Here is a 25,419-nt window from a genome sequence, read left to right on the forward strand (position 1 = left end):
TTTTTTTTTTTTTTTTTTGGGAAGGAGCGCCGTTACGTTTTCTCTGCACCGGATCCACAGCTCCGGGTCCCCAACCCCTACACCCCCCACCCACCCCCGACGACACCGGGCTGTCTGAATCACTGCGAAGGGGACTGCTCTTGAATCGTGCTAATATAATGCTGAGCTGCAGCTATTATTTCGGGTGTTTTCTCTTCGGTTACCTGGTCGACGCGGCGGCCAGAGGCGAACACGGATTTGAGACCAACTTCCAAATTATCCATCCAGTAAGTATGCGCGTCGCTCGCTAGCGTAAACCGCTAGTCGCGTGTTTCTTGGCGACGTGTTGTGGTTCTGTTGCCTTATTACCCCAACGTCGCTGTGGTCGTGTGTTTCGTTGTGAATGTGTTTTTTTTTTTTTTTTTTTTTAATTTCTTTTTTTTTTCTACACGTGCCACCACCAGTCGTCCAAACTGTTGTGGTTAGCCTCGCTTACTGAGGCAACGACTAAAACCCAGAGGATGAGCTAGCTGCTAGCTGCAGGGATGTTGCTGTGCTCGCTTTAATTTAGTTAACAGACGTGTTGGTTTTATTTTAAGACAATGCGCACGAAGCTTAAATATGCGGGGGGAGAAAATGCTGCAAACATCCAACATGGCCCACAAAAGACCAACACAGACTTAATACAAAACGAGCAGTTACACGACTTATTTCCATAGCTGGTCTGCTGGTAAAATATTCACTTTAGCCACTTTTCCAAGTTCAGTTATTTATTCAGTAGTTAATATACATCTGGTGCTACAATAGAAAATTGAACTGACTGTGAATGTACTTGGTTCGTCAACACAATACATATTTTAACACTTACATGCATGTACACACCAGTGCACACTCCCCCAGACATAAAACTATAAACACAGACATCATTTCCATTACGTTTACCATTCAGCCACAACAAAAGAAGTAAAACGGTTCAAATACAGCGAACAACTAACATTTGCAACATTAATGTCGGTGAATACGTTTATTTTCCAGCTCCAAACTGTCAAGCAAGCGTCGTCGCCATTTGGTGTTTTGCTCTGGTGTAGTTGGCATTTTCACCATGTGGCTTTTGGTGAGAAGCTGCTGACTCAGAAAACCAGCGTATTTTGACTGTAAACATTTCTGTAAACAGCCCTCGTGGTTCTTCTTACCGTAAGGGTTTTTCCCAGACCTTTTAGTAGCCACACGGTCTAGACTCCTAGGGATGGAGATCGCTCGTTTGCGATCGGGAAAACCGCGAGGTGTGTTTCAAAACTCCCAAGGGGTAGAAGGCCGTTTGCTTTGTCGTGCCTGATTGTTGACAATCAAAGAAGTATAATGTTTAAAGGTTTAAAAGAAGAGGTGTGATATTCCTACAGCGGGTTGAACGCGTTTGTCTGAACACAGATCAACTACAACGTTAAAATCACTCACAATTGAAGTGAATAACATCGCCTATCTTGTGACAATACTGTGTTCTGCTGGGAAATGTTTGGACGTTGTATTTGTTCGGATGTTACTTGCCCGTGTACCACCCTAGACCAGAACAGGATGCAGCCTGGCACAGGCACAGGCGCACACACACAAAGGAACAATTAAAACAAAACAAACACACATCAAAAAATAGCCCAAGCTTTTGACCTGGCCTCCAAATTCACTAGATCCCAAACTGATAAAGTATCTGTAGGATGCACCAGAACAAGCCTGATCCACAGAGGACCCTCCCCTCAACCCACAGGACCCAAAGACCCCCACTAACAACACTGTGTTTCCAGACACCGCAGGACACCCTTCAGAGGACGCATGTCCATTCTCTGATGAGTCACAACTGTTTTGGAGGCACAAGGGACCTACACAATATTAGGAAGGTGGTCATAATGTTGTACCTGACTGAACAGATGAGATCCATGTGAAGTTCGTGCTGTATTGGGAGGCGTAAACCAAAGTGCCGGTAGCATACAAGATCTGAAAGATGTGGGTTGCATTTGCTCTTGGTTAACTAATATTTTCTTTGTGTTTTCTGCAAACACTCAGAAGAGGCTCTGGCTTTGTTTTGAGATGACACATCCACACTGTCTCAGTTCCCACTGGTAGTCATGTTCACTGTGAGTTGTAACAAATAGGAAATTCTGTCAGGGAAGGCATTCAGTAAAATGTTATCATAGTACTACTGCCATTATGAATAGCAAAGTTACAATGGATTGCTAGTGATATCAAATTATAGATGGAGTAGTTTAATGTCTGGACAAACTCACATCCAATTAATTAATAATTACTGTTGCTTGTGTGTGCACTGCTGTCAATGGCTTCTCCGATACTGTTAAATGTGTCAAGTTCAGAAGTGAAAAACGAGAAGCAGCAGCGTGATCACACATTTATTTTACTCTCTTGTACTCGTGGGCAGGACCTAGGGCACCATGCAAGTTAGAATGGCCACTGCTTGTACTGAACACAAATTCATCAGATAAAATTACAAAAGTACAATAACATTGAAGCGTAATGGGTCTTAAAAGTAGCCTTACTCAAGACTCCCCTTCAACATGGAGCCAGAGAGTTTGCTAGGATTGATGTCGTTACTTAAAGGACAGAGTTGCGTGTGACTACAGAGAGAAAATTAGCCAGCGGGACTTTGCAGTGCGGACTCTCAGACATTTCAGCCATGTCGCGGATGGTTTTGAGTGCCAGACTGATCTTTTTTATTGCTCGAACAGGCTCCGGTGTGGGATGTGCCATGTTTGCTAACTGGAGATGAGAATGAAACCCAGTCGTAACCTTCTCCTGGGCGTGTGCTCCATGCTGGCTCTGGGGTTCCTCTACTACTCGTCAGGGAGGATCACCCTGCGAGGCTGGAGCTTCAAATCAGGTGAGTCTTCCTGTTATATGTGAGCTCAGTGAAATATAAAGAATGGCCTATATTAACTAATTTAATTGACTAGCCTCGGCTGGGTCAGCAGTTATAGAATTCGCCTCTTTGACACTATTCACTGACACTGACCACGTTTCTGAAAGTTTTTATCTTTTTTTTTTTACGGGCTGTGTGGTAAAGACACGGGTTCCCACGCGACTGACGTGATTCGTGTTTCATTTTCTCTTCTGTCTGGAACATCTGAGTCATATTTAACCTCTGTGTCCCCTGTATTTAGGGCTCTTAAACGTTGTTGTACTGCAGCGTTAATGTTTAGGTTCATATATTTCTACCATAAATTATTGTTATCACGCTGTTTACGAAAATATATTCAAGTCACAGTTAAGAACATACCCGCCCCCTGTTTTCATTGGCTCAAATGTAATTCAGCAAATCATACATGTCATCATTCATTTTTGGTACTTTGTAGTGAACGGCTGCAGACAATGACTACATGAAGTCTGGAACCAGGGGACATAAACTAAAGAACAGATTTTTTTTTTTTTTTTGTATTGAAGCTGGTTGAGATAATGTGACTCACGCTGCCTTGAAAAACTAAATCATTTTTTGTCATTGTTCCTCAGTACTGTGATTCAATCAATCTTTATTTATAAAGCGCTATAGTATAATAAAAACAATACGATTAGATGACATAAAAGAATTAGTAACAAAATCATAAAAACAATAAGAACCAACATCTGGAAGTGAACTCATAGTCAAAAAAGTGAAAAGGGGGAGAAAAAAAGTGATTTAAGAGAAGATTTCAAACAAGAAGTGAGTCGGCCCATCTGATGTGCATACTCATGTCAACATACAGGCAGCTACAAAAGAAGTGTGGGTTACCTCTTCCTGTTTGGCCCTACATGATGACTGATCTAAATACACTATTACCAAGATGATATGATGAGCGAATTGAAAGAGCGAGCAGGTGAAGTGTGGCTAAGCCCAACGTAAGTGTGTTGCAGTCGAAGCAAGTTGTGATAAAAGCATAGTATAAAATATCAAAGCGATGCAGAGAAAGAAGATGCATCACGCAGATTTAATCTGTGCATCAAGTTTGAGATTAAAGCCCAGTCTTACGCGTAAGTCTCTGTCAAATATTGACTTAGATCAGCACGGACTTTAATCTGTCAGTGATTTTTATTTATTTATTTTTTTTAGTAATGACTATTTTCTGACTAGTTGATTAATCTTTTGGTTATTTGCTACAATCTAACAAAACTTTTCCCACTGCACTTTATTCAAACATAATGATGACATTCGACGGAAGTTCAGATTAATTGAACGTAATTAGGAATGATGTTTTTACTATATTCTTGCCATAATTAGCTTAAATCGAGTATGGGTCAACTTAGATGCCTTGTGCTGATTGTAATTGGAAATGCGTCTGTATTATCCTGTAGAGGGTCACCATTCACACTCACATTAACCCAGCATGCGTGTCCACGTGAGACATTGTTCCATGTGGATGTGAACTCCACATAGAGCGACCGCAGCCAGGCAGCAGGTTAGAAGCCAGAGCATTCGCGCTGAGATGCAACACTAGAGTTTACTTACACCCACCACGAGCAAAATGGTGATTGTAATTTACCTCGATTCCTTTTATAGGTCTGTGTGGGCAGAAACAATCTGCTTACACCTTGTGAATTCCCTAGAAAGCTGTGTTGCCTTGCTAGCGATTAACATCTGCTCTTGAGCTGCTCGGTGACTCATTGGCCTTGGAAGCCATGCATGTCCATCACACGGCTTCCATTACTTTTTACAGATAATATCCTTTGCTTTGTATCATGAGCTGTTCAAAACTTTCACCTGAGTTTTTTCTTCCCACCATAATCTTATCTTTATCTTACTGGTCTTTCTTTTGAAGAGGTTTTTCTTTTTTTTAAGTGAACTGGACTTGCTGACTTGTGCACTTATATACTCATGAATGCTTTGCACCGTGTGAACCCTCAGTTTTTGCTCTTTAATCTCTTTACGATGGACTCAGATAATGATATACCTACTGCCTACCTTCCTTCCAATGCCTACTTCAATTTCTGAGAAAGTACCAAACTGTTGATTTGGTCTCTCTTAATATCTGTCATCTCTGCTATGTATTTGTTCTATTATTTTTTTTCTGTTTCTGTTTTCTGCCACCGTTGAACCAGTAACAATCGGTTCTGATGGTCCAGTAGTTTAAAGCAGTGGTTCTCGACTGGTCTGGCTTCAGGACCCGACATCACCCCTTTATAACAAGCCGTGACTCAAATGAAAATTTTCAGCTTCTCAAATTCATTAAATGAAAAGATTGAGGATTTTGAACCTGAGATAGTTGAACAGAAAATCACAGCATGAAAACACAAAAAAACTAATGTAATGATAAACCAAAACGATGGTAGAGAGGGAACTATTCCCTTTTACGCTCAATTAGCTGCATTTTAATTAACACAGAACTCTTCAGTTCAGTAACTTCAGCCTTTTTTTAGTAGACACAGACTCTACACACCTTTATGCGCAAACATGAACTTAAAAAGTCCAACAACTTAGAAGTAGTTTCAGAAAGACTCAAAATATGTAGTTTAGCTGAGAACCCACTGATTTAATATGTAACAATGTCCTTTTAAAAACTATTCAGTCACTTCTTCAAACATTAAACATAAGGCTGACATGACAATCATGTCATGACAACATTTCACTAACAGCCATTCAAAAAAAATTAAATTGTGTAGCTTTAGCTGAGTTTCCTCACTTACTGAATCTATGACAACCAACACTACACTATGGAAAATATTTTAATTTCTTCAGTAGCACAAAATAAATTTAAAAAGAAAAATGCAATTTATAAGCTCAAGTAATTCAAGTACACAAAATGAACTTTTCTTATGATTATCGGTAGGTAAATACTGAAAAACACTGAGGTTTTTGTCCTCGGTATAAGAAAATCCACATCTCATATAATCTCCGTCGTACCAGCGTTTCGCCTACAGTCACCTACTGTTAAGGAGTGTGAATCAATTATTTCTTAACATTTCTCTTTGCCCAGGCGAACCATTGAAAACAGTTGAGAAATCCAGTTCAGAATAACTGGTTTAAAGTTTGCCACCGCTTCCCCATTAAGGACCTTTACACTGTCAGCACGTCCTTGGTGTTAGTTGACATGTAGTAGAAGTGCAACTACAGCAGATGAATGAGAGACTATTAAGGCACTATTTAGTTCAATGTTCAATGTGTGTGCATCATAGACACCTACTATATATATACACAGTATATATACACAGTATATACATTAAACTGGGCCTAGTGTCATGTATAAATGTACCTTGTTTTGTACCTTGTTTTTCTGCATTCATTTTTAAGCTATGAATTAAATATAATGTCATACCTCTCATCACACCTGTTATCTTGCATCTCTTGTGCTTGTGGAGTTCGTTGGTGAAGTTCTAAAACCATCCATTTTGATTCCTAATGATATGATATCCATACACTTGGTATAATGATGTACTGGCTTCAGGAGCTGCAGTGTTTTAGCAAGGATTATCTGCTAACAGTGGTTGGACAAGGATTCATGGGTGAACACAAAGGTATGCAAAGGTGTTGTTTTCAAATAATTTTGTAGCGTGCGTCTTTGTGTGGGATCGTAGTCAGCTGGGTGCTGACTAACTTTCAAACAGGAAGTAAGTCATATTTTTAGACACAATTGTAATCAATCTTGCTTCAACATCATCTTGTGATGAGGTGTTTAGCTGAGTGTGTGTTATGACTTTTCTGATATTTTACATTGGCCTGATCTCTACACGTTTACAAAAGTGATGTGGAGGACAGTCCTATTTGTATGCGTCTGCTCCATGAAACGATCCTTCTTCTATTCATGTGAGCTTTTTACCAGATGGGGGAGCCAGTCTATTTGTTTAGACACATTTCATTACAGGCTTTCGTCTGTCCTCTGCGCTACCCTGCCCATTCAGTGAACACTCATCATCTTGAGTTTATTGCCGAGGTCAAATGAAGTGGATCATTCATATATTACTCATGGGTTTGTCAATAGAGAATCACTGAAGTCAGTTTTAGGTGATATTGACACTAGGCATTTGTGTGAATCAAAAATATTTGACTCATGCTCATTTTGAAGGTGTTTAACAATAGTCCATTAAAAAATATGAATTTATTTTAGTAGTGCTATATGCAAAGCTACAGTATAACATTGGCACTTTTTCTCAATTTAATTTAATTATTTAAACTTAAGGCCTTTTGGGTGGGTTTACCTTCAGTTTAGTCTGAAGAAGCCACTGTAGGAGGGAAAGAAGTACCCCATGTCACAACTCGCCTTACAACACTGCTAAAAGATAAGCTACAATGAACAATGCGCAATACTTTTTCTTATCCCATATCTCATCCTAACAATGTGCAATATGGGCAGCTCTGAACTGCTCACACTACACAAACTCTGATACTGATTTTGTGCCTGTATTAGACACAGTTTGTCTAGATTATTGACTCGCACAAGAATTCCAGTGTACCTGTACCGTAATGTACCTGTGTAAATGGCATATAAACCCTATTATCTCCTACTGCAATATGCAGATTAATTTGTTTGGAATATACTGAGATTTGCGAAATTAAATAAAGTCACCACTGAAATTGAGGAACCCTGGATTCAAAAAAATGCCATATGGTGAGCAGGGTTTGCATTTCTAAACCACATCCCAGTTTCATAGTTTAATGTGTTTGAAAGTTAGCTGCCTCAAAACATCTGTGTTTTAATTCAGCCTAAAAATCCAGCAAACTTCATTTGAAACTTATTTTTACTTTATTTTGCCATTTTTCCTTTTTAATTGAACCTTTGTTCTTTTCTCTCTCGTTAGTTGCACGTTTTCTGTAAATACACTTATGTAAGAAGAGAAAATGAGGTGTTGTTTTTTTTTTTTTTTTTTTACCCCAGGCACATCAGCATTTGCTAGCAATTTGGTAGATGGTTGGATGTCTGTGCACTGCTTGCTAGGAATGAATTCTTCGGTCAAAGTACATAAAAGGGTTGGTATAAGCGAGGCTGGATAATAACCAAGCCTCTTCTAGCCTGTGTTTATGCTTGATTAGAAAATGGTGTGCAAAACAGCCCGACAAATGCTGTTACTTAGCGCACTTCAGTCTGTGAACATTTGACAGCCAAAATATATAACAATAAAATAAATTGGAACAGAAAACCTGATTCACAGAGAATTACAGTATAGCAGCGTTTGAATTTATTCAAAAATACCAAATAAAAGCCAGAAATCTTCTTAGACGTTTGAGGAATCTGTGGACTTTATTAGTAACTATAAATAAATAAAAATATATTGGCCCAATAATATATACTAAATTATCAGTCAGGCATGTGGTGCATGTTGGGCATGTGCACATGTGGAATAATGTGTGTATAACTCTTTGTTCTGCTGTTGTGTGTCCCACATGCCCAACTCATACACAAATGTGAGGTCAGAACAAACGAGTATGCAAAGCTGGAACTTTGAGTTTCCTCTCCACGTGTGTGGCTATGTTTAAACCCTCGTTCAAACTATGTGCATGTCATCCATGTAGGAATACCGTGCCAGGCTAAGAAAGGGTATGGTTAGTCTACATTCAGAACTTTCCATCTGTGTGAAGCATAACAAGATGTTTCTTGTAACAGCCCAATAACCTATGTTAGGTCACAACAAACCAAATAAACCAGTCCAAAGCATAAACACCAAGCTAAGTGAACCTGTGCTTAGCCGTGTACATAATTATACTGTGATTACAAGGTGTTCCCGCTTAGTACCAGTTCATGAGAAGGAAAGAGTTTTGTAGCTGCTAAAGCTAAATAAACCATTTTTACCCTCTGTCTGGTCCATTGTTGACTAACAAGAATCTTAGGTGGGCCCTTGCATCACTGCCATAAAAAAAGGGTTTGTGCATCAGTTCTGAGCAGAGACAGTGTGAAAGCTCACAGAGTTATTAGTGTGTGGACAGTAGGGATGAAAACAGTTTTTCTTGACCCTCTCAGGGACATAGTCCAGATGATATTGGGGGTCAGTTACAGGGAGCATTTGGAGAAGTGCGAGTGCTTACACCACAGGCATAACATTATGACCACCTCCTTAATATTGTGTAGGTCTCCCTTGTGCCTCCAAAACAGTTGTGACTCTTCAGAGAATGGACACGGGCCTTCTGAGGGTGTCCTGTGGTGTCTGGCAACATAATGTTGCTAGTGGAGGTATTTGAGGGGAGGGGCCTCTGTAGATCAGGTTTGTTCCAGTGCATCTCACAGATACTTGATCAGTTTGGGATCTGGTGAATTTGGAGGCCAGGTCAACATCTTCGTGTTTTTGCCATCACAGAGTGTCATTGCTATGAGGCTGTAGTGTCTCACCTAGGTATATGGTACATAGTTAAGTAAGTAAATAAACTTTATTTATTTATCAAATTTCACAGGTAATCAACCACAAAGTGTTTCACAATAACATAGTAAAAAGACTGAGTGTAGCACAAAAGAATACTAAAAGTAAAACAAAGTACATTCAATGCAGTCAAGACAAAAAACATAAGAAGAACAAAACCCAGATTAAAAACAGCCGTAAGACTACAATTTACCGAAGACCTGACATTCATGTGTCTTCCATATGAATGCCAGGTCCAACAGTTTCCCAGCAGAACATTGAATTGTCACAAGATGGTCAATGTTCTTCACGTCTCCTGTCAGTTGTTATAATGTTATGCCCGATTGGTGTATGTTTCTGTGTTATCAGTGTCTGAGATGAATTCCCCTTTTAAAGCTTTTGTGATCAATCTTAATGAGATATTCCATTTGCAGGACTGAACATAAGTTTGTTCGGAATGGTTTAAACTCACTTGCATGAGCACTTGAGTTTGATATCAACTCTATTCCATTTACCTTTATTTCAGATATTCCCAAGATCTTTGCCAACACCGCCTTCATGTCACCTAAGAGCCAGTATCTTTCCCACTGTTTCCACCTTAAACACCCTTGTCCACCTGCCAACACCCTCACGAATGTTTGGCAGATGGGCAATCAGCCCCTCAAGGTCTTACCAAGGAGTGTACTGTCCATGTGCACTTTTTATTATTATTGGATATTGGCCAAGGGCGGTGTACTTTACTGGGGGTCTGTATCTGAAGTCATAGGTTTTCTCTCTCCCCCCTTCTGTTATGAAATGTCTTGTAGATGCATTTCAGTGTTTCTTGATATCCAGTTCCGATATCTTTAAACATTTTTAGTGTTAACAGTTCTCTCTCTGTGTAAACTCTTCTTACTTTTGTCTCATGCTTTGTAGTCTCTGACGTAACACTCCATGTCTTAACAAACGCTCACATCAAATGTGCCTCCCTTTGGCCTTTAGTTCACTTTTTCCACATATGTAGTCATTTACTGAACATACTGAACAATTTATAAGATTTAGGGTTGATATGCACACTTTTTCACAGTATGCAACCAATTGTGGTATCACCACTATTGAAACAGGATGTTCCAATAATTCATTCGCCACAAACTGTTTGAAACAATCTTCAAACATAATACCACCCGTTACGGTATAAGCATACAACAACCAACCAACCATTGCTAAGCCAGCAGCCGCACCCAATGCTAAACTCAGGAGTAATGGAATTGTCAATAACCAATAAAAGTCCTACGTTCTATAACCTGCAGTAGTAATTACCCCAATTTGGACAGTTGACACAAAATAAAAACTTTCAACACTACATACCAGATTCGCAACAGCTTAGACAATACACAATTGCATTACTGATTCCAAACAACAAACTATAGCACGGCAAAGCTCAGCAGTGTGATTTAATAAAACAACATTATATAGGGGTGGCACAGTGGTGTGGTGGTTAGTACTGATGCCTTGCAGCAAGAATGTTGCTGTTTGAGGCTAATTCACTTTTATTGTCTCAGAGTTTATCCTCAAACTACACCTACACTCTCTTGGTTTGTGGGGTCAGCAGACCCTGGGTGAAACAGCATATAGTTAAGGCAAAACGCTTCTTACCTTTTATTGTGGTCGTGTGCCTAAAGCCCAAACTTCAGCCCAAAGAAAGTCACACACTCGGAGAACTTTTTCCAACAAACTAAAGGACAGTTCAAACAGTTCAAACATAGTTGTAGTCCCTATTGACGTACATTGGCGTAAACAGTCATCTTATCACTTGGACACTGGGACACACTGCCCTCCTTCCCAGCCTGATATCTTAAAACTTCAGCAACACTTACAACAATTCCCAGGAATTCATGGTTTCAAAACAACAGGTTGACACATTGTCAAATATAATTTCAAGACATTCTCTACCATACAACCAAATAAATACATGTGCACCAAGCTAAGTGTGCCTGTGCATAGCTGTACTTCCTACCAGTTCATGAGAAGGAAAGAGTGGGCACTTGCATCGCTGTTATAAGAAGAGAGTTTTTGCATCTGTTCTGAGCAGAGACTGTGGAGGAGATCTATGCTCAGAGGTCACAGAGCTATTAGTATGTGGACAGTAGGAGAAAAAAATGTAGGATATTTTGGATTTTCTTGACAGGACATAGTCCAGGTGATCTGTCATGTCCGATTTGAAGTGTTGCCTTCTTTGTGAAAGCTCAGGAGTTGATCTACATAACACATGTGGAAGATGGCAAACCCATCAATCATTTTGAGGACACAGTTTCATTGGAGCATGCCCAAGCTGAGACATCCTTGACACCATGCGTGTTGGTTTGAGGGCCTGATGGAGCAAGACTTGAGTTTGTGAATGGTTGGCTTTGGCTGTGATGGCACAATGAACGGATTTAACAATGAAGTGGCAGGCAAGTTGAAAATCGCTATGTTCAAATCTGGCAAGCGGTTCACAGATTGGAGGTGTCAGTGCTTAAAACAAACCAGCCAACTCTTGTGTCTGTTTTTTTGGTAGCTTGTCTACCACGCATTTACCTGTGACAACATTGCCTTTTTTATCAGATGTCCTGCTGGGGCTGTTTAGTAGAAAATGTTTTGTCTTCCAGTTTTTCCAACACCTCAAAGTGTCAATAATGTTTACGGTATGACCTGAGCACCAATAACCTTCTTTCACCAGCAATGTACAAAGATATGTAGGTAATTTCCACATCAACAGAACTGAAACTGAAATTGGTTCACACATCTGGCACTGCACTAACCCCCTTACACTTTCCCCGTCTGTAAATCAGTCACGACAAGGTCATAAATGTAAACCACAGTTGCCAAACTTTTTAATGAATGTTAGCATACGCCCTTTTTGCCATCGTATTGACATCCTTTTTTTTTTTTTATCTTTCTAGCGTATGACAAGCAAGGATTCCTTCTGAAGCTTGATGGAAGTCTGTGAGTATTATTTGACTATTCTCACTTCACTAATTAGTTGGGCGCCTTAGGAGTTTTTTTCATGCACTGTGTCAGGGCGTGTATTAAAGTTCATGGGCGTGTAATGTTAAATTTTCCCCGTAATTTAGTACTTGTGTATGTGCAGTATATTTTGTATGTGTTCTGTGTGTGTGCACATTTGACTGCTGTTTGACTGTTTTTCATGTCTTCAGGCCTTTGGAGCTAATGTACAAGTATGGAAACATGAGTGAAGGTGCCTGTAAGCCAGGTTTCGCAGCTGCCAAGATGACTGCCATTTATCCAAAGTAAGAATATGGACCATATGTTTTCCTTATGTTTGAAATGTGCTTGTAGTATTGAGGCATGCAATGTCATTCTCATTGTTATGTTACGCAGGCTTGTCTTGTGTATTCTTTGTTACCTTTCATTACATTGTCCTGCATTTAACTTTATTCAAGATCGCTTTACTACGTCATGGTTACACTATTTTTAAGATTTTTTATTTTTATCTTATTCTATTCTTTCTCCTTGACTTATATTCTTAAGCCTATGTTTGGTCACATTTATGTTCTCTGTTATCTTGAGACTCTTGGATGATACAATTTCCCTGCGGGGATCAATAAAGTGATCTTTAATCTTAAATGTTGACGTGGGGTGGTATGTACTCAACAAATTATTAACACAATATTTGTTGGTAAAAAAAAGAAATATATATATTTTAACAATCTAGATGTGAAAGTGTTAAAGGGATGCGCCACCCTTATGCGAAATTTAGTCACTCACCGTATTCCCCGGAGTTGGATAAGTGGTAAAAAGCGCTTTTAAATATGTCAATGCAATTAACATGAAGATATAGACTTGGGACTATATTCTGGCAAAGCACCAGCAAAGCACCGCTTCCATGCGCAAAGACACCACGCAGTACCTGAAAACCAGACTTAGGAATATTGTCCTGAGACTGTATCTGCCCTAGGCCCTTATCCAACGCTGGGTAATAGGGTGAGTGACTCAATTTCACGTATCGGTGGTGTATCCCTTTAAATGTGTAAGAAAATACTCTGACAGATGCCTGACAGCACACTGCTGTTTTTGTCAGTGAGGGTGATTATAACCTTATTAAAGGGGAAGTGCTATTGTATTACACTGGTTTTGGTGTTAATGAGTGTCACCATAAAAAAAGTGGCTATGGTTCATAAGTGGCTTATCTAAATATGTGCTTGTACAAATCACTGCTCACTTCGCGTTAAATTTGTATCCCCTGTTGAAATGAATCACAGCTTCTGAATAGAAAGCTTCTGTGTGCGGTAGCTGAATATAGAATTCAGTACCTGAATGTACCACCATTATGATGGGGGGGATTTTCGGGTCATGGTAGGGTGGAGGTAAAGCTGCCTGGACGTTGAGACCTGCCCACCCAACTCTCTGCTATTTGTTAGCTCATACTACCACCTGTCACCCAAAGTGGGAACAACCCCTGCATAGTTGTCATGAATAGTGAAATAAACTATTGAGACCAAAACCGTTTTTTCTACTGGGCTGTAAACATGTTTAATATCGCTGTATTGTTGGGCTTTTTAACATGGGGGTCTATGGGATTTGCTCCACTCAATGAACTGCAATTTTTTTGTACTTCCGCACAGGCTTCATTGTTCAGACCCGGAGGTTGCCGCCTGTAAACAAGTGACTCATTATGCTGCATTAGCTATTCCGAGCAAACAGATTTTTTGATATAAAGTGCAGCTAATTTCAATAAGCCTGAGGTAGATGGATACAGTGACAAAGGAAGCAGTCTGTAAGTGTTGGCTGTCCTCTGGTGGTGCTCTGGAGAGGCACCTTACTCATTCACTTACTGTACAATACACTGAAAAACTGACCTCTCCGGAAAGCAGCCCTATTTTATAGAAAGCTTTCTGAGTGTAATATGACAGAGGAAAGATCCCATTTCTGTCTCTGCATTATTAAAGACCAAAGAAGTCCGCACACTGTGAAAGCTCTCCACCTGCTTAGCAGAAGATGCAGTGGTCTGAATGGCCTAATGTGCCATGCAGATCTATTTTTGCCCTCTTCTAATGTGCTGTGCGGATCTATTTTGGCACTCTTGTGCTCTGCCTGTGTCCCAGTGCGTGAGAATACCTCCGACCCGTTCATGTATACACTTAGTCCCAGAGCACCAGAGACACGCAACCTGTCAACCCACTACAGCCTTCAAACAGCGGTGTGACTAAAGTGTGCGCACAGAGTCCCAGTTGTAACCTGTTAAAATAACTCAAGGAATTTCCTCAAAGGAAAGTAAGTTGAATGCCCAGGGCATCCTGGCATTCTGCACAGATTCCTCTGCTTCCTCTGACAGCAGATGATCCAGTTGATAGAATAGTCCATAAGTTGTAATGGACTCACTAATTATTATTATTATTATTATTATAATTATTATTTATCTCATTTGATTCAGTTCTACACTATTTGTTGCAATAACTTAACAATACTGTGGTTTATTCAAGGAAATTAAACCATTTATATAATTATACTATGTATATAAATTCCGGTTTATGAAAATCTACGACTTGCTCCAATGTTTTCATGTCAGTGATGTTTAAAAACATTTATCAGCGTGGTTTGAGCAATAGCAGTGTCTGTCAGTTTATTGCTTCACCATCTAATGACTCCAAACACATTTAACAGTCACAATGTGACACCCAGGTTTGTAGAATCCAGTTCATCAGTTTCTACTGGGTAGATCAACATGATTAATCAGTACAAGAAATACATTATACTGACTGAAGTGGGTCCTAAGATTGTAACCTGCGCTATTAGAATAATGTCCAGAAAGTGGACATTGAGATATTAGGTCTATCCTTGGTAAAAACCTATGTGATGTCTTGAAATTACGAAGTTCATGCGCCCATCACTAACATAAAGGTCTTTTGTCTAAACATACTTACAATGTAGTGTGTTTGGAGAGTCTGTCTGGCGGCAATGTGATGCTGCCACCACCATGCTTGAGTCTGACGCCTTTTTTTGTTTGTTTAGTTTTGACTCTGTTTTGTTTGAGTCTTTGGCTAAACTCACTCTTTTGTTTAAAAGTTCAATCTTGGTCTCATTAGGCTTCATCACCTTTTTCCATTTGGTAGTTTGAGAGTGAATCTGTGCCATATTTGCTTTACTTGTTGATGACTGTTTTCATTGTGCTCCATAGTATATGTGATACCATCAACAATGCTTTGTAGCCCTTGTCTGAGATCCATTTGATATTTTGTTCTTTATGGCTCATGCCCTTGTGATTGTAGTTATGTACTTTGGTTACTTTGACCCAACTTCTATATCGCTTACTATTTCTTATTGATTAGGTTGTTAAAAATTTCACCCAGAAACCACTAAAACATTGTTGATCTTGTCAGATGTTATTTGGTTGTATTCTGTGTTCATGTTAAGTCGTTGTCCAGTAGAGAATATGAATATTGCTGGTTTCCTCATTGGAGTGTCTTCTTTACAAAATAAACTGGGCTGTGATGGTGGTCAGTGGCAACATGCGAGACATCTCGATGGCATTGTGGAGAATTTTTATTTGTCTATGGAGCGCTTCTGTCATCTGTCACCAGGGGATCCTGACAACATGCACATACATATGTATATACTTAAAGTGCATACATGTCCAGTTGTGCTTAAACAGGAAGCTCAACAATGTTGACATTCATCAAGGCCTAATCCCAAAAAGTGGACACAGATGTGAGGACTAAATAGAGCATAACATGTTCAACGCTCTGACCCACCAAACCGACAGTATATACTTAACTCTGTAATTTTTGCTTTACGTGCAATGTTGAGCAGATGTTTATTATAAATGTGCTGTGGATAGTTCACTCTTCAGGCTAATCTGTGATGTTGGAGTGATAGTGGGGTTATGATATCAGTGTTCCAGCTGGAGCTACTGTCGCCACTAACAGTTTTATGCAACTGTGCTCCTGTTAATACTCATTATCAATCTCTCGTATAACATGCAGAGACTCAAGTCCAAGCAAAGTCAAAAATCGTTGGTGCCCAAGTCAAGTTGCTAATGTTTTTTTTGAGTGAATCAGTTGGCACTTGTCGATGCTTCTAGGTTTTAACTGGTTATATGTTATAGTTTTACGCGTTTATGTTTTGGTTTTTATATCCTGTCGATTCATAGTAATATTTTAACTTGCGACTTTCTTGACCAGACTTTCTCCCTTGTAAAAGATATCGAACTGGTTAAATAAAAAAAATAAAACATATTTTGATCTCGTTGAGTACAAAGTCATCAGATTTGTCAGATAGTTCAGTTCGTTCTAAGTCATAGGACTTGAGTCCACAGCTCTGGATGAAGCCATGTGATATGGTAAAGACATCCAGTTAAAACCAATCGACTAGTTTCATGTAAAAAAACATGGAATGGGATCATTTGAATTGACTGTGATCAGTGGAGTCATTTGACCACCAACTACTTCTTGGTGCACACGTGTATGGATCTTGCTTGTCTTCCAACACTGCTCCCAGCTTCACGTGTGAAATTTGCAGCTCTGTCGTCTCCCTTACTTTGTTTTGCTAAAAGATTGTCTTAGACTGAGGATTAGCTGGAAACTCAATGCTCCAAATCCCCTTGTGCATTTAGCAATTAATCAGGGCATCTACACTGTTCCCATCAGGGCTGTGCGGGTCTTGGACAAGTACTATATTGAACGATACCACTTCTTCATCCTTACTTGCTGTAACATGTTTTTTTTTGTTGTTGTTTTTTTTCATCAACAGGTTCACTAAAGTGGCGCCCATGTTCCTTGATCCAAATTACAAACGATTCTCCAAAATTGGTGATTATCCACCTCCGTTTGGGATAAAATCGCACGGTATGAGCCCACATTTATCCCCTTGTTTGAAGGCAAGTTTTTTACTAGTTAAGGTTAAAAGTGTGACCTGTCCAGTTGGAATGAGATTATGTTGATGGTTCAGATGAAGAAAGAAAGGAGAAAGACGATCATTGTGTAAATGATGTGACAAATTTGTATGCTTCTGTACCAGTGATAGAAATGGCTGGAACACATGTGTTTGCTGTTTAATATTCTATTCATGACTAAGCTTTTTTTTTTTTCATTTTCATCTCACTTGTTGTTATATCTGCAGAAGCAATCATAGATATCCTTCTGACAGCTACTAAAGTGTACGGTCTTGGTGAAGAACTTGACAGGTAAGTTGTTCCTTGTGATGCAAATCACCTGATACACCTTTTTTTTTGGTAATGATTTTAACTTGATTTGGGAAATATATCGAATAAAGTAAATGTATGTGACACTAAAGACTCTGTTTAACTGTTTGACTTAGGTGCAAATTATATTTGTCTTTGTAGCCTGGACTGTTATAGCTTCAGGTTTGTTTGGTAAAATAAATTCCTTATTGTTCCTGGACTGAAAAGAAAAAGCCCACACCATAAACCCTGCTCTAAAGCCACTCACCAGGTACAAATAGTCTGTAACTCTTCTTTTGTTCTGTGACCTGATTGACAGAGTGTGGTTCCACAAGGAAAGAACATGGGTGTGTGTAGTGATTAATTATATTCATTTGTGTTGAACTTTATACATTTATCTACACCAGTTGAGCCAAGAAGGCAAGTATACCAATATCTGTTGTATCTGAAGTGATTATATAGAAAGAGGATTGGCTGTAATAAAGAAAAGTGTTGCATTGTTTTAAAGTGAATCGTTGTCTGTGTTACAGTAAGAGCTGTAAGACGTGCGTCATTGTTGGGAATGGAGGAATCTTATTCAACAAGTCTTTGGGACAGAGGATAGACGAGTTTGATGTGGTTGTCAGGTACGTTTTGACAAACTTAACCTCTACGTACTTTTTTTTAATTTTTATCCAAATTGATTGCTGTACAGACCGAATGAGTTGTGATTGGTCCGCTTGGCAGTAGCGTGTTTCCGCTTCAGTATTTCCCACTGCTTCTCCAGTCTGCGCAATTTTCAAATTGATTGTTTCGAATCATTAAAGATGGAACACATTGAGGAGAGATTATCTGAGGAGGTTCAGAGGTACAAACATTCAGAGACTCATCTTTGGCAAAATTTAAGTGAAAGTTTCAATCCCCATTGTTGAAATTTGGGCAGGAAGTGGAAACAAAAATGAACCCGACTTGCAAAAAAGGCACAGCACCAACTAGTGTTTGGGTGCCCATTTTACAGAGCGAGTCAGACTGGCGAGGCACAAGCGTAAATGTCTTGCACCGGCATTGGCTACATGTGTAGGTTATGACGTCGAGGCCCACTGTACCATGATCCAGTGATCCAGTAGGGGGTTCGCTTGATTTTACACCACACAGATATGTACAAAATATACATTTTCATGAATAAACATATACAAAAGCAGAGCAAAACATTTGATTCATATGTTGGGTTCTTGTTATCCACTTTCAGGACTTGAAAATCCTCTCGAGTTTTGACTCATTTTTATGCAGAAATGTAGAAAATTTTTAAAGGGACAAACACTTTTAAACATCACTGTATGTGCTTTAATTAGCATGTGTCTGTGAAGGTTCTCAGTCATCCAGGTCATGGTAATCCAAAAAAGCGTTGAATAAGGTCAGCTGGACTTGTAGAATTTCTTGAAGACGTTTCGCCACTCATCCAAGTAGCTTCTTCAGTTCTGATAAACTAGTGGGAAATTGAGGTTTAAATAGGAAAAACTCTGTGGGTAACACCCACCAGAAACTTGCTTGACCAGAAACTGGGGTCACTAATTACCATAATGGCTGGTACTTACCTGTTCTTGAATGGGGGGAACTGTGTGCCTAGGCTAACTTACCCTATGAATAGAGCTCTAACGAGGCTATTGTCCATGGGAGCCTGGAGGCTCAATGTGTGAATGTTGTTGAAACTTCTTGGGGACAGAAGTCAAAACTGAATTATAAATAGTTGGTAAATTAAATCTCTGATACAGAATTTAATTAGCATGTTTAATTTTTAACTACCAGGCTTCAGTTTCAGTTATTCTTCATACATCGCTAAAAGGATCCATCGTCCACTGGCTGATTCAGAGTTAGCATTAGCATCAGTTGATCAAGGCAACGGTAAACTGATTTGATTGGTTCTACAAACACAGGTTGATTTCAGTAGCTGTTTTTAGTCATTGACTGATTATGTATATTGATATGAATTAATATTTCCAGCTGTCCTGAACATAAATGTTGACCGTTTGAGTGACTTTGAGGACAATAAGGATTCTTTGCTGTTTGAGCTGGTTTATCATTCAAGTGTTTATATTTGATAATTTGACAAATGTGTGATTAGGAGTTTGTTTTGCGTTATGCATTTTGTCATTATGTGTTGCAGGCTAAATGAGGCCCCCGTGAAAAGCTTTGAGAAAGACGTCGGCTCCAAGACCACTATGAGGATCACTTATCCAGAGGGAGCCATTCAGAAGACAGAACGCTACGAGCCTGAGTCTCTGTTTGTCCTTTCTGCTTTTAAAGCTCTGGATTTCAAGTGGCTCCGGCACATGGTTTTCAACCAGAAACTGGTAAAGAAAAGTATTTGATTCTGCTACCACATCTAAAAATGCAAATGTAGCTCAGCAGTCTCCCTAACTTATTCCTTTCGCATCACATGATGGGCCACAGGAATTTTCACATCCACCTGAGCATCGTAAAAACAGGATGGAAATACACAAATATAGAACTAAATGTTGAAAAAGTCAGAAACAGGAACTGCTTTGGATTCTAAAATAGACTTGCAGAAGTGTGGCTAAATAGAACTCGTGAAAAAACAGGCCTCTCTGCTTGTCAGTCAGTTATTAATAAAGTAGGGATGTTGTGAACTAGTTTGTTTTGCCCCTAATTCGAAACCTCAGAATATTCAAATATATATCTATTTACAACGCATACTGTATAGCACAAAGACACGAGCAAACTTTCCCCTCCACTGAACTTGTAATCAGGCATCATGGAGGCATTTTTATGTTAAACTATTAAACTCTTTATTAAACTATCTTTCCTGGCTTAGTGGACTTGCTCTGTACTGGCACTGAAATATTACTTCTATAAATAGAATTGAAATGAAAAGAAATTTCTTTGAGATGGATACATAGAAATGGGCAATGACTCAATTAAACTGCCATTTAAATGAGTCACATTTCAGTTAGACAAAATAAAATCAATCATTTGACCAGTTTCCTAAACATTTACTAGGAATGTCTAATATTTAAAATCCTGTGTTTCACTTTCCTCTTCGTTAGTTGTTGTTTTTTTTTCATTCTGCTATTGATTTGAATGTGTACTAACGTGTGCAGCACCCATTTATCACGTTGTCGCTTTGTTTAGGGCTTTGGGTGGTTCTCATAAGCCCCAACTTTAACTTAACAGACCAAGCCCACCTCCTCTACCACTACAGCTGCCTGTGTCTGTTTCAACAACCAGCCGCGGGCACGAGCTTTATGGTCGTACACGTTTGAGTAGGAATGTAACACATTCCTACTGTCGCAGTCACAACAAACCTACTTTGTACTTAATCTCCGGTCCTCCTCCCTCACAAGTGAACAAATAGAGGTCAAATGTTCACGGACGCCCAGAGTCGAGTGGTTTCTTCTAATGTTCTGTCATTTCTCGTATCCATTACTTTGTTGGTCTTGTTTGCTACAAAACATTCGCTGTGTCTGTTTTTCCACGGAAAATCTTAGTGGTAGACACAATGATGTTGTGTTTATTTGTTCTACTCAGTTATAACAATGAAAGTCGACTAAATGTATGCAATACCACACAATAACCACACTAATGTGAATATGGAATTTACTACATTTTTATTATGTTGCACATTTGGCCCTAATAATAAATAATAATAACAACTAGTTTAGTTTAATGTCTGAGGCCACGTGAAAAAAAATCTGTTCCTATCTTCCTGTAAGTCTGGAAATGATCAGAAAATATATACGGGAATATTTAAAAAGTCCTGAAATAGGAAATATTTCAAATTCTAATCAGGCAATCTTAAGGAAATGAAAGGTATATTTGAGCGGTTCACCAAAACATGTTTGAGTTACAACTACATAATGAATATGTGCTTAAAGTTGAGTGTATTCTCATCCATTTTGTAAGAAACGTGTAGAAATTGCATGCATTTCACTGACTGAAGACAAAAAAATATTAATTTAAAAAAAAGCCCAACAAACTGATCATATTATTCATTGTTATTCATTTTCTCAATCATTTTTCAACCCCAGAAAACAGGGGTTGTTGTACAGGCAGGATATGAACCCAACTGTATGAGAGGCTTGTTCAGGTAACACAGCATGGGGCAGTTGTTATAAATAAGTCTGTGTCTCAAGTTTCTAGAAGAACATAAGTAGCGCTGTCAGACTGGACAACAAAGGAGACTTAGCCAAATTGATCCTTAGCAAAGAGGGTCTTTCTCTGCATCAAATCATGGCTAGACTGGAGGTTCATTAGAGGACAGCTGTATCCCAAGCACAATAAAGCAGACAAATGGTGAGCACACTATCAGGAGATCAGTCATCAAGGTTTGGTTTCAAACCTTTTTTTTTGTACTTCTTATCTACTGGAGGTCACATTGTTCAGTCCTTTCAGCTGTCTGTCTGGTTCCCAGACACAGGCCCTGAAAGAACACAAGAACACTACAGAACATGTGGCCTGTACCTCAATAGGCCTAAGGTTTGGAAGCTGCTTTAACATATACTGTATGTGTTGATTGTGTGACAGATTTCCATCAAACTACTCAGAAAATAGTCGAGAGACAACAATAATAATGTCACATATGTCTTTATGGTTTACACCATCTTAAAGTTGAAGAGCGACGATTCAAATCTAACTGGAGGATGTAGCTAACGTCATTAGCCAGACCAGTAGTCGAGTTATGAGTACGAAAGTTAGTTCAGGAAATTGAATATCAAGTGCATTAACCATAAATCAGGGGTCTTCAATGTTTTTCAAGCTGAGGACCATAAACTGATGGAGAGATTGAGTAGGAACCCCCTACCTACTGTATGTGATCTATATTAAATCTATATCAAATTATTTATAAATATACATTATTATTTTCATTTTGCATTCAGTATCAAGTTATCCCTTATCTCTTTACTAAAATATGTTGAATTCATGTTATTGTGTATTTAAAGAAATTTAAATTAATGGGGGAAAATTTAAAAAATGTATAAAAATGTCTGATCAACCAAAGCAGTGCTTTTGTGCAACATTTTCTTACAAAAAAAAAGAATATGAGAAGAAACCCTTAGTACACCTCACAGAAAAACAAGACATATTTATGGGGAAACAAAAACTAGGGGAATCAATGTAACAAGGAGCACAACATCTCTGGAAAAGTGTTTTCTATCTATTTCACTAACAAACTGACAAAATAAAAGTCTTTATATCACATTGAATTTAAATAATTTGTATGCAACACAAGTTCACCAATGACCGGCCTCACTGCTCTGCCTCACCTTCCCAATCACGTCCCCAAACAGACGAGTAATATCTGCTCAGTTATGGATTTATTGTTTAATGACAACCATGAGCACATTTAGCGGAGGACGTTAATATTTAGCTTACGGCTTGAAGAAAAAAATATTGACTGATAATTTCACGTAAGACACGTGTCTGTTGTTCTCCTCTCCTTTCTCTTCAGATTTCTCACTCTGGTCCTTCTCTTCTGCTTCTCACTTCAAACTATTAACAGCAGTTGGTAACCTATTAATATTAACAACCCAGCATCCAAACTATAGCCATAATGAAGAATTAAATAATTTAAGTTGTTGACATATTGTTTTCTATTCTCTATTATTCACGTAGGAGGAAGGAGATTAGATAAAACTGCATTATCAAAATTTACTTTCAGTTGACCTTTTTACACGGTGCAACTATTAAAAGATCAGATATACCTATTATTAGACTACTACTAGTGAGAATACCCTGGTATATACTATAGTATGCTTGCTTGTCCACTCCAATAGAATAGAATAGAATAGATACACTTTATTGATCCCAAGGTAAAGTCAATGGTGTTTGACTGCTCACACGGATAAAACCTGGACACACAAACTCAACAACAGCAGATGCAATAACCAGAAACAGATAGAAAAATAAATAAAAAGATATCATTACTAGGATAAATAAAATGAAACAAATCTACCAACTACTAAATTGAATACAATACCCCGGAGTAGTGTGAGATTTAAGCAGTAATGCATTTCATAAGGCAGCCGTCATTCTCCTGCAGCACTGGAGGCACAACAAGGAAGCCGAGGCTTCAGGAGGAGGTGGGTGACCACCAGGGTGGTCCCATCACTGGATAACGTTTCACTTCCACTGAGAGGTGGACAGCTGAAGACGGTGTGGACACTGTAGCAGCTGTAATGCAGAAAGACTTCCCCTTTGTTGTCAGTTCTGTCAAAAAAAAAAAAAGTACAGACTCCTGCCTTGTCTACAGTTAAACTTAACTCCATTAAACTATTGTCATAACTTCATAACAACGTGGCTTCTGATATAGTTTTCTTCATGGGAATGATTGAATGGTTGAATTTAGAAAGCATGCAGATTTAAGTTTAATTTATTGTCTATTTCTCCGCTGTACCTTCTTTCACTGGAACTTACCAGGAGGATTTTCATACCTGATTCAGTGTGAGCGTCCAGGACACATAGAAACACTCCCGCCTTTAGATGCTGTTAGATAACCGGTCATATAACTACTCTGTGTACAGGTGGCACGGTCGTATGTAAAGGTCACACAGGTGTAACATTTGACACTGCCACGCAGATCGGTAGAGGAAACTACAGTTGTGTTGCAGGACTTTGAAGCTGATGAGACTGGCTTCTTTTACACACTTTGTGACAGGAGTCACTCACTCACTCACAGTTATGAATGGTAGTGAGCTTCCTTACGCTTCCTCCTTTCTGAGGGCCAGACTTATTTTCTTGGCTTTTTGGTGTGATGGAATTACTTGTTTATAAATTATGTACGAGTGATGCTTCTCAATTTAGCCTTCCAAGTGCCACTGGACCTGTTCATGGGGGGAATATTTCGTAATGCCTACTGACTGAGCCGCTCCACTCAGAGGGTTTTGTGTGTGGTGTAAAAACTGAAACTTAAATTTTCTTTATTTTCTTGGAGAACAATCTTGAATCTGAAAGCCGGGCATGTTGTGCACGGTGTGTTTCTCTCTCTCTGGATTATGTTGAACAGATTAATTGTTGCATTGCTTGTTACGGGTCAAATAAATTCATAATAATACAGTTATTAAAGGGTCGTGAGAATTGCTCGTCATTGGATCCTGCCTTTTGTGTGCAGGTGGTTTGTTGTGTCCCAGTGCTGCCAGCAGAGGGGTTGGGTTTCCACCTCCAATAGAGAAGCAAATTGATCTGGGGAGAAAAAAAAAAAAAAAAAAAGAGGAGGAGCAGTCTATCAGGGTAACGCTGCTATGCAAGTAAGCTAATAGCTCATCCCATTGCTGTTATGTGGCTTCCCCCTAGTCCTGAATTCCAAAATGCCAGAGTGAACCCAGAAGCAGGTATCCAAGTAACTGTTTATAAAGAGCCATCAGGACGTCTGGGCAGGGTGCCTATAATTAGTGTAATGGCCCCAAGGTATAGTGATACAAAGGCATTCTTCTCTTGGCTGGCTTTGTTTGCTCCTCTTGTTTTTCATCAGTGTCTTAATGGTGCTGACCTCTCCCCGAGGCCCCAGTCCATGTTATATCCTTCACCAGGCTGCTTATGCACCATCATATTTATGCTGCTGCCCACTTTTCACCCCGATGGTACAAACTGATCTCGATTTGTAACGGTAATATTAAGTGTTAACAAATCAGAATATTGATTGTCATTATACAGAAAGACAATGGTCTATTTATTATCATATCTCTTATTTTATCTTTGTACATGAAAGTGTTTTTATATATATATATATATGTATATATATTGTATAATGCCTATATGTCTATAGATTGATTGTTTTCCATTAACTCCTATGATCATTCCCATAAAATGCAGGTGCACACAACCCTCTCTTTTTGTGTCTCAGCGCAGCACCGATGGTTTCTGGAAGTCCGTGGCCCGACAGGTTCCCAGGGAGCCCAGCGAGATGCGCATCCTGAACCCGTACTTCATACAGGAGGCCTCCTTTAAGCTGATCGGTTTACCTCACAACAATGGACAGATGGGCCGAGGGG

At 39.1% G+C, this 25,419-nt stretch overlaps 1 protein-coding gene across 1 annotated transcript in view; it reads left to right on the top strand.

Moving 5' to 3' along the window:
• The first annotated feature begins 92 nt into the window (after positions 1–92).
• st3gal3a (ST3 beta-galactoside alpha-2,3-sialyltransferase 3a) overlaps positions 93–25,419 on the top strand; it is a 28,526-nt gene continuing 3,199 nt past the window's right edge. The window contains exons 1-9 of the mRNA XM_047586564.1: positions 93–266; positions 2,712–2,863; positions 12,198–12,240; positions 12,453–12,545; positions 17,005–17,099; positions 17,374–17,437; positions 17,965–18,060; positions 19,578–19,764; positions 25,272–25,418. Of these exons, the coding sequence (XP_047442520.1) occupies positions 2,749–2,863; positions 12,198–12,240; positions 12,453–12,545; positions 17,005–17,099; positions 17,374–17,437; positions 17,965–18,060; positions 19,578–19,764; positions 25,272–25,418 (840 nt within the window). The 5' untranslated portion in view covers positions 93–266; positions 2,712–2,748. The remainder of the gene's footprint in view (positions 267–2,711; positions 2,864–12,197; positions 12,241–12,452; positions 12,546–17,004; positions 17,100–17,373; positions 17,438–17,964; positions 18,061–19,577; positions 19,765–25,271; position 25,419) is intronic.

The sequence above is a fragment of the Mugil cephalus genome, chromosome 6, assembly GCF_022458985.1.
Source record: "Mugil cephalus isolate CIBA_MC_2020 chromosome 6, CIBA_Mcephalus_1.1, whole genome shotgun sequence".
Lineage (NCBI taxonomy): Eukaryota > Metazoa > Chordata > Actinopteri > Mugiliformes > Mugilidae > Mugil > Mugil cephalus.